This window comes from Vanessa cardui, chromosome 2 (assembly GCF_905220365.1).
Source record: "Vanessa cardui chromosome 2, ilVanCard2.1, whole genome shotgun sequence".
Classification (NCBI taxonomy): domain Eukaryota; kingdom Metazoa; phylum Arthropoda; class Insecta; order Lepidoptera; family Nymphalidae; genus Vanessa; species Vanessa cardui.
In genome coordinates this window covers 1110482-1120225 of record NC_061124.1, presented here as the reverse complement: position 1 = coordinate 1120225, position 9744 = coordinate 1110482, and the positions used below count along the sequence as shown (strand labels likewise).

The window sequence follows — 9744 nt, the reverse complement described above, 5'->3', positions numbered from 1 at the left end:
TTTTCGAGGTGGCTTTTTCATAGTGCGACGCAACTTTTTCTTTTCACTCGGATAGTGTAATGGAATTGATTGCGACTTGTTTTCTCAATTTGGATGATAGTTTTGTCCGTCAGCTATCTTTTGTTATATCAACTATAGTTTTAAAGAGGATATAACAAAATCAATTTTAATTTTACAGGATATGCACACAAAATTAACTGTTCCATAATGTACGTATTTCATTTCCATTAAGATCGAATTTTAAAGTGAAAGTACACTGGAATAAGTACATTTACTAAAATCTGCATTCATGGTGCTGCGGCCTTAAGATCTCTGATTCCTGTGTTATTTCATGATTTATACCTTATAAATTGGTCCTAATTAACAACTGCCTTAGTCAACACGACTCCGGGCCTAACAAACCTGAAATTATATTAGATTTTTATGTTGAGCTTGAATTATGTCCTTTAATGTCGATATTTTTTATTTCAATAATTCTTATGTAAATACAGCTGTGCACCATATTTTTTAAGTTCTTTTTTGAGTTTATTTATTTTTATTATGTTGTTCACTTAGCAAATGAACCAGACATTGAGATAAGTACAGATTTGCATATGTGCACATTGAAGGTTAAAAGCTTTCATCTTTTCGTGTAAAATGGGTAGGTGGTTAGCAAATAGACACCTTATGAAAATTAGTTACAAGAAATAAGAATCAACTTGTAACCCCTAGTTTCCGTTTCCATACATGGTAAAGAGAACATTTTGGGCAATGGTATACGCATATACAATATGATACCGGAAAATATAATCAATATTAATAAGACTAAATTAATAAATAAATCATATTATCCATTAAGAGTACCTACTTTTTAGAAAGAAACGTCTGGAGTTAGGTTCGGGTACCATCATAGGACACTAATTACTTTAAATAACTGCATTGTATATCTGTTTATGTGAAAAGAGCAACTATGCGAGTTTCTTCTCGCTAGAAGCTGCTTTCCGAAACGGTGGTAGTATTTAATTATTGACGATTCAAAAACAGATAATTTATTCAAACTTGACAAATGATAATTTGTTTAACTGGCTTACTCATTTCATATACACATACATACTAAGTAGATTAAAAAAAAGTAGTTACAAGACAATCTATTTTTATTTTATAAAAAGAAGCGTCGTCTCGACGTTTCCATCTGGTGTCTGCGGCCGGCGATGATCCACTCGTAGTCGCCGCGCTTCGAGTCAAACGTGCCCTGCTGCAAGGAGATTAGCTTCAAAGTGAACCGAGGGCCCAGTTCGCGAAGTTTAGCGCGTTTGCCGTCTGGTGTAAATTCGTATCTGGAAATAATTTTTGTATAAAATTAAAGTTTACTCAACTAACTTTTTGACTTGACTATTTACCTAAATTGATGTAATTTATCTTTCTTTAAAACATACGGGTTATGATGAGTTATCTATAAAAGAACAACCCAAAAATTTCATAAAATATTATTATATTATTTTGTTTTACATATAGTTTAATAGGCAGCAGAATGGACCAATATTTACATTTATAAATACACACAACATATAAGGGTATTAAATTGAAATTAAAAAAAACAAACCTATGGTGCCTAAAGAAGATGTAGTCCCGCTGGTTGTGGAAGGTAACAGCGCGCCGGCCACGGAATTCTGGTTCATAGTGGAAAAGCGCGCCTAACATACGTCCCACCGTCAGACCTAATCTGGTACTGAAGTTGTTAAGGATTACCTGAAATTCAAGAATTTCTTGGATTAAGCATTTGTGCATTGTGGAATAAAGTAGAATCCATTTAGAAAGCAGAAGGGTCTCAGCCAAGTGGGGCTGGGGGTGTTGGGCATTAATCAAGCAATTGTCAATTATCTTATTAATTGACTAAAAAAGTAATTGCAATTAAATTAATTACAATTACATTAATCACATTTACACTTTTAATTGCACCTTGCAATTAAAATAATTGCAATTAACTTTTTTTAGTTGTTTTATAAAACAATTAAAACTAACAATTAACTTTATATATCAAAATGAAATTAGTAAAGATTTAGGAAAATTAAGCTACAAGTATTAGACTTCAGACAAATGTGCTCAAAGGCTCTAAGTGTTAAGCTTATTTTTTCTAAATCTCTCTTTTCACAGAAAAAAAGTGTTTATTTTTATATTATATAATATAAAGTTTCATTGATAAATATTTCTGCAGCGTAGGTATAAAACAAAAACATTTCAAGTCATCATCTTCGTTCAAGTCTTTTATTTGTTGCTATCACATTTATTTAACTATGTGAAAAAATGGGGGGCACTATACTACTACCCGGAACCACATGGGTATATTGTATGTATATATATATATATGTATATATATATATATACCGGCTTTATATTCTACAGCAGTATTTTTAATTGTTATTTTTAATTAAAATTAACAAAACAATTAAAAATTCATTGTTAGTTGTGATTTTCCACAATTACAATTGATTAATTGTTAACTGTAGTAGTAACAATTAACAATTAATTAATTGGTAATCTTTAATTGTTCTTGCAATTAAAATTTGCCCAACACTGGGATGGGGGTCTGTTACTTATTATCTAAAACATGTATTTTAAATATACACTTACTTCAGGCCTGTGTGTTGTTATTTCCCTGTGATCTTTATTGAGTTCTTTTGTAATTTTACAACTTGATAGTCTGAAATGTGCGGTGGGTCCACTTGGTAGGTGTATCAAGAGAAAGCCGTTTGGTTGCTTCTGATTTTCGTTAACAATAATTACATCTGTCATATTTTCTCTAATTGCTGATTGGACTATTCTCTTTACTGATGATCTGTAAAAATAGTTTTCATAATATAATTTGAAAAAAGGATAAATAAAAAAATAATGATACTTAACAATTGTTTCTTCAAATACATTTTTATTAGTTTTCCTTTACTTTATCTTATAATGCACTCAGTACAGGCTGACTATTGGTAAAGGTCTGCCATATTTAAAATTCATTTAATAATGTAAACTAAATTTTAAAACAATAAGTAAATGGTTAATCTTTAATTTAATGAAATGAAAGAAATATTTACCTTTGTCTATATCTTGATAATGAATTTGGTATCATCCTCGAGAGTTCCTTTCCAAATACTCTAGTTTTAGCATGAGGGTTGTCAGAGTAAGTTATTAGTACCTTGGGCTCATAAGAATTTTCAAAGTATGATGATAATTCATCCAATTCCATATCTTTTTGTGCCTAGAACAAGTTTAATACCATATAATAAGCTTCTAAATTTACAGTATATTTTATAATTATTTACTTAGCTCCAGTATCAAATCAGTTTTTCATGGTATATCAATAAATTATATTTTATAATAGTTTTACTAATGTAATATTTTTTTTGTAGAATGACATGACAACAAATAACCATTTGGATGATTGATTTGTTTAATGATATTTGGGAATGAGATACTGTTAAAATATCAATTGCCGCTGTTAGATAATAGGGTGTATAACAATATTTAGGATTGTTTTTAAAGATTATCTGCCTTTACAGTGCGATTGTAGGATAAATTTATTGAAACATCAAATAGCTAGGCAAACGAAGTTGCCAGCAAGTCTGAAGTGTTATATGATATTAAATTAACTAATAAACTATAATATTGACTAATATGCTTACTTCTTCTTGTTCCTCGGCTTCCGTATTCGCCAACATCGTCTCATCTTTTTCCCTGAGAGATTCCAACGTATGTGGAATTTTTTTCGGTACATCGTCACCTTCTTGCTTCTTCTCTAATTTCCGTCTGTAAAATTCGATTGATTATTACATTAGTTATTTCGAAAACATCAACACGAGACATAACCTATTAATAAACACTGACTTTTTCTTATCTTTACCGCGAGCCATCTTTGTTTTTTTACTCTTTAAAAATTTAAGGTTGAATACTTATAATTTCCTTTTTTAATTGAATATAAGAAGCTTATCGAAATTATTATAGTAATATATTACAAAGGAAAGCTGCGTGTTTTTATTATTAGTGACAACTGTCAACTGACAAATGACACCAGACCGACAAGTAACACAACAGATTACACAATTTTTGCATATAAATGATCTACAGATAATATCTCAAATACAGATAAGTCTATTTAAGATATTACCGTAATATTTTATTATTATAGACGTGACAACTGAGGCTAAAAAACTTATGGAAAGCAGTTAAATACCGAAACAATACTGGCTAGAGTTAAACAAAAACTTTGAAGGGTAAGTACGTCAGTTTTCAAAAGGTGTTTTTAAAAAAATTACTTGCATTATCAAATTCTTAAACGCTTATTCTGGAAATTTTATGTCATACATTTCATTACAATTTGTTTCGGGTGAACGAAATAAGAGATAATTCCTCTTACTATCAAATCTATTTGTTTTTAGTTTTTTTGTTGAGCCAAGTCAAGGAATAAGTTTCGTCTCTTTAAATGAGAATAGGTTAAAGTCAGCAGTGGAACATTAATTATTATGTCCCTATCAAAAGTACATAACTTGCTTCAGTTAGAAGATATTGTGCAAAAGTCATTTAAATAGAATAAAAAATTGACATACACACTTCTTTAAATACTATACGCGAATGTATGTGTGCATGTATATATACATAAACATTCACTCACAATTAAAATTTGTTAATAATGTTTTAATTATATGCAACTTAATTTATTTGTTACCCTGAAACGGTACGGAGATAGTAGACGATGAACTCCATTACTATTGATGAATCTCTTAGACGCGTTGTACTACACCCAAATGTTGAAATAGGTTGATTATGAGTATTATACTTTGCGAGTTTAATTTCCCTATTTTGTGATATATGATAAATAGTAAATAATAACGCTGTGGAACATAAACAATATTAAGTTGGTTAATCGTAAATAGAGCGCGTCAAATGTACTGTGAAAATAGATGCAGCTATAAATGTTTGTTTACATTTAACATCTGACAGTCGTCATCTGAGTACGATATTTATTATCGTTCTAACAATCAGATGTATTGTGATGACAACGTTAAATATACGAAGGTACACATTTGTTTCTATTATCAGCATACAACTTGCGTTATGCTTCAGTTAGTTTTTTTTTAATAAGTTAGGCAGATGTGCACATGGCTCACGGCTTATAAACTTTGTCACTATAAAATATATTGTATGTATATTCCTTAAGGATTACCGTCTGTAGATTTTCAACTACGGAGTACTCGTATGTCCATTTATCAAGCATATTATTTTGTAACATGAAAACAGGAACAGAAAATATTGCTCCACTGAGTATAGAGGTGAGAAAGCCTTTAAAAAGAAAGTATTAGTCCTTATTATCAGAACATATTGTATATCGAAGTCAAGGGCAATTCAATGTATTTTTTTCTCAACACATATTTCATTTTCAACAGGTTTTGGAAATTACGTTGAAGAATAAGATTAATATTACTAATATGATGGTTATTTTCATTATTTTAGAATGAAATAAAATCAATCAAGGTTTCGTTATACCATATTTTGATGTGATATGGCTTATAAAAGTCTTGATTTGATTAGGTACGTGGAAACTTTGAAATTGTTTAATGTAATATCTATGTCATATCATTGCAAATGGAATTGAAGCTATTTATTTAATTATTAGCTTTGTTATATTTACAGTTAAAAGGGACATTAAAATGTCATGGTTGGCAGCGCACTAGTTATTGTAAAACCTTATGCCTAAGCCACGTTATATCAACAGGCTTATGTAGTCATTCACATCACATATCATAACTATTTTTTACGTAAAAATTATAAGAAACGAGAAAGCTAAGAGTATGTTCTTCAAGCGATCTGAAATAGGCGTATAATTAATTGTTTGGAACAGAAAAACATGATTAAATATGTTTTGCGGAAAAAATAAAATAATGTCTTATCTAACAGGTAACCTGGGGAGCAGGCCCGTGTTACTGTAGGGTACACGGGTTCCAAGAACACGGGCTTAGAGTATAGGTAAAGCTTACCAGGTCTCTTAAAAACATTTTTTATTGGGTGCAGCGGACGCTGCTGCAATAGTGATTGCCCGAGCGCCCTTGTTGTGCTTAAGATGGTATTGTTCCGGGGCAGTAATCGTTTATGTTTCAGAAATATTTATATCGTAGTACAAACTCCTGTTACGAGTAATCATGAAAATTAAGTATCATCCTTGTATCATTTACTCGTAATTAATATCAGTAGTAGAAAGAGAATAGTTTCTGAAGTAGGTTGCTTTAAATGCCAGCAAATTTTAATGCTTAAACTTAGCATAATTGATACACTGACCCTGTTTCATTAGTAGGAAATGTTGAGAGAAAATGTTGTGTGCTAAATGTGCCTCGCTGGATTATTTTATGTATTTACAACCAAGATTTGCCTGATTCAGCTAGACTGACGTTAACATTTTTTATGACTGTTAACGTTCGTGTTTAACGGATGTTCAGGCAGCCTATGGATAGCCTGTATTCATGTGATACAGGCATGACGTCTTACTTAAACAATTAAATTTTTACTCATAAACGATATTCAGGTATTATTTATTAGAATGTCCAATTTTTTTTAAGGTATATGCAAACGTTCGTTTCGAATTATATCACGTTTAATGTAGTAAAGTCTTGCTTATCCTAAATATTATTATAGAATTAAGTGTTAGTTCATTCTAAACTTTTGATACTTTATCAAATATATTATATGGAATTAGAGAAAGTTACTCAAACATAGTCAAAAACAAGAGCTAGTATAATAACTTACATTGTTTTAGTTTCCAACTAGTTGTGTGTCTAGTAATGAATGCAACGTATCAAATGTCGAACACCTGCGCAAAATGACGCCTCACGACTTTACTTTATAAGAGGTATTATATATAAAAATAAAATGATTGGAATTTTGTAATCTCTTATAACAGTGATATTTATGCTTACTTTATACACAATTAATTGATAATCTATAATTAACAATGTAGTGTCCACTAAATAAGCAATTCTTTTCTCATTCAAAATTTGAGGCACAGATAATCTATGGGAATCCATCCAAGTGTCTACCATAAATGAAAGCACTATCATTTTATTTAACAGTAGACAATATTAGTTTTTTAAATAGGCCTCTAAATTATGTTGAAAAAACGCAAGTATAACGGATTGTATCTGCGGACTTTTGGACCTCCCGAGCCAGTTGAGAATGTTTCGTTCGCGTTCATCGTTTCGTGACTTTTAAATAAACAACGCCTTTGTTTATTGTAACGTAATAGCAGTGTTATTTTTTCGATGCAGCAGGTTAACAATCATTTCAAATAACTTTTATTGAACTAAGCATGTAAGATTTTTGTTAAGAAAAGAGTCTCAACTGATTGTCTATTATTATCTGACTGAAGTAGATCACAGTCATGTTAATTTAAATCAAAATCACATATTTCTAACGAAGAAAACATCTGTTTTTTGGACAATTTCGACAATACGAATAAAGAAATTGACGTATATATTTGAAGTGAATTATTTAAAAATCTATGTATTATAAAAAGTAAACGTCGAGTGCTAAAATCTAAACTTTAATGTGTTATATGTTTACAGCTGACAGTTATAGTAGACAAAGTAATGTAAGCAACGTGGTTCTCAGCTGATTCATGCAAGCTTTGTCTTGTGTTATCGCCGAGTTAAAGATTAATCTTTACTAATATTTTAAATGCAAAAATTGCTCTGTCTGTTTGGTTGTTGCTCGCTCATGCTCAAACTACTGAAACAATTTTGAGGATATTTGTTATGATGCAAGCTTGAACTCCAAGAAAAGGCAAAGACTTTACGAACGAAGTCGCGGCGATAACTACTAGACAAAAAAGGAAAAAAAAATCGGCAAAGTTTTTATTTCAATACTTCCGTATTATTTTGCTTCACGCGTTCAAGTGTGAATACAATGTGTCGTATTGGCACTTAAGGATTCCTTTAAATTTTGTAAGGAAGTTGGAAAGAAGATGAATTGGTCAACGTCGAGGTCAAAAGGAGGAGGTGCTAATTGTAGTTTCCGGCGCGGCACCTCTTTATTTAATTATGAGGACCTACAGTTAAATGTTCTTTGAAATACACATATATATATAAACATTATGAACCAGCTATAAATACATAATTTATCATATTGTGTAATTCCATATAAACCTTGTTTATTTGTATATTGTAATTTTTAAAAGGTTCTTAAGTTAAAGGTCAGTCAACATTGAATAACACTTAATTAGCTTTACACTAACAATATTAATTGATACAAGAATACAATATTAATAAATTAAGTTATCTTCGAATGTAAGGGAAAATGGTGTGGTTGAGCATGTTTCATATATTTTGTACAATTTCATTTATTAATAACACTTAAAAATGTTTAAGTACTTAGATATTGTATTATTTAATAATAAAGTAATGGGGAAGAGTATAAAACTCTGTTTGCCTGCACTTACGTAACGTGCTTACTGCTAAAAGCTTATGTACTAAATTTATTAAATAATATAATTATAATGGTTTCGCTTAAATAGTTTTTGATTTATTCATAATTAGTTATAATAATATATTATGGGTGGACCCATTCAAATCCAAAAAGATATAACTATAGAATTGGGATAGAAAAAAATACAGACGAATTGATAACCTCCTCCTTTTTGAAGTCGGTTGATTAGGCGATTTTTTACTTGTTATATGTACATATTGTTACAGTTTTTATTATAAACAGATTTTGATTATGCTACTATTCTGACGAATCTTTATATTATTTACTTTATACATACATAAATCTCTGTAAATGTATATGAAATGAGCTCCCCATAAATGGTTAGACCGATTATGATGACTTTTTTTGTATATATTTGTTCTCTAATTAGTGTTGTGCTTATCGTAATGTAGAAATATTTGAATAATTGACTTCTGAAGTAACTGATTATATTTTTACTTACTAGTTTTAGTGTATATTCAGGCGCGCTATTGATGAATTTGAGTGAACAAACATTAAACATTCTAGTCAAAAATATAATCTCCTCATTATTTTAAGTCGGTTAAATATTTCGTAAAATAAGCCCTTCCAATGATAAAGTAGACGAAACGGCGCTTCTTGGAACGCCTTTGTTTGCTCTTCAAACCCTCAAACAAAAGAAATCTATTTGAGAATCGTGTGAAAGCGTTTTACAAACCAGTCAGGTGCCTGTTGACTATTCAAAGAATATTTTAAGTCAGAACGACAAACAACTTGTATTCTATTGTATTGCTACAAAAATGTATTTAAACGGGTCGAAATAAACTAAGGATTCATCGTATTATGTCATAAATTTTGTATTCAACAGATTTGTGAAAGTATTGTATTACCTATTATAAAATTTGGTTATGTTTTAATCCTGAAGTATCCAATAATACAACTTGCTTAAAATATTTTACATACGACTCCTTTGCAAGAAAAAAAAATGTTTTTTTTTACAATAATTCATGAAAGGTAAATAACATTTTATTGGTAAATGGTAAAATAAGGTAAATGACATTTTATTATTAAAAGTTCATCAAATTCTCGCGAAACTACCGCCATCTATTTTTAATCTGAAGAACTATTTGTTTATCATGTGTGCTGTAGATGGCGCTACTAGTTACATGAATGAATATTTTGACTCTGTCTGCTGTGTGAATCTGGTTTCAAATTCCACGCTTTGTATCGGAATCATGCATAGATATATTTACATTGAATCATTTGTATTACGCGGCGACTGATGTATGA

The 9744-nt window shown here is 30.1% G+C and overlaps 1 protein-coding gene across 1 annotated transcript; it reads right to left on the bottom strand.

Annotated features, from left to right (window-relative positions):
- Positions 1–1005: 1005 nt before the first annotated feature.
- Positions 1006–4016, bottom strand: LOC124542008 (probable ribosome production factor 1). The gene is made up of 6 exons (XM_047119963.1): positions 3853–4016; positions 3651–3774; positions 3063–3226; positions 2611–2815; positions 1583–1728; positions 1006–1316 (listed from the first exon to the last, which is right to left on the bottom strand). The coding sequence occupies exons 1-6, from the start codon at positions 3876–3878 to the stop codon at positions 1139–1141; spliced, it is 843 nt and encodes a 280-aa protein (XP_046975919.1). The 5' UTR covers positions 3879–4016; the 3' UTR covers positions 1006–1138.
- Between the last annotated feature and the right edge of the window lie 5728 nt (positions 4017–9744).

Excerpts from the sequence above, each read along its gene's own strand:
- LOC124542008 (XM_047119963.1), bottom strand. The coding sequence starts at position 3,878 with ATGGCTCGCGGTAAAGATAAGAAAAA. Across the intron at positions 3,227-3,650 it reads AAGCCGAGGAACAAGAAGAA|GCACAAAAAGATATGGAATT; the intron begins GTAAGCATATTA and ends AACTTGTTCTAG. Across the intron at positions 2,816-3,062 it reads TTATCAAGATATAGACAAAG|ATCATCAGTAAAGAGAATAG; the intron begins GTAAATATTTCT and ends CTATTTTTACAG.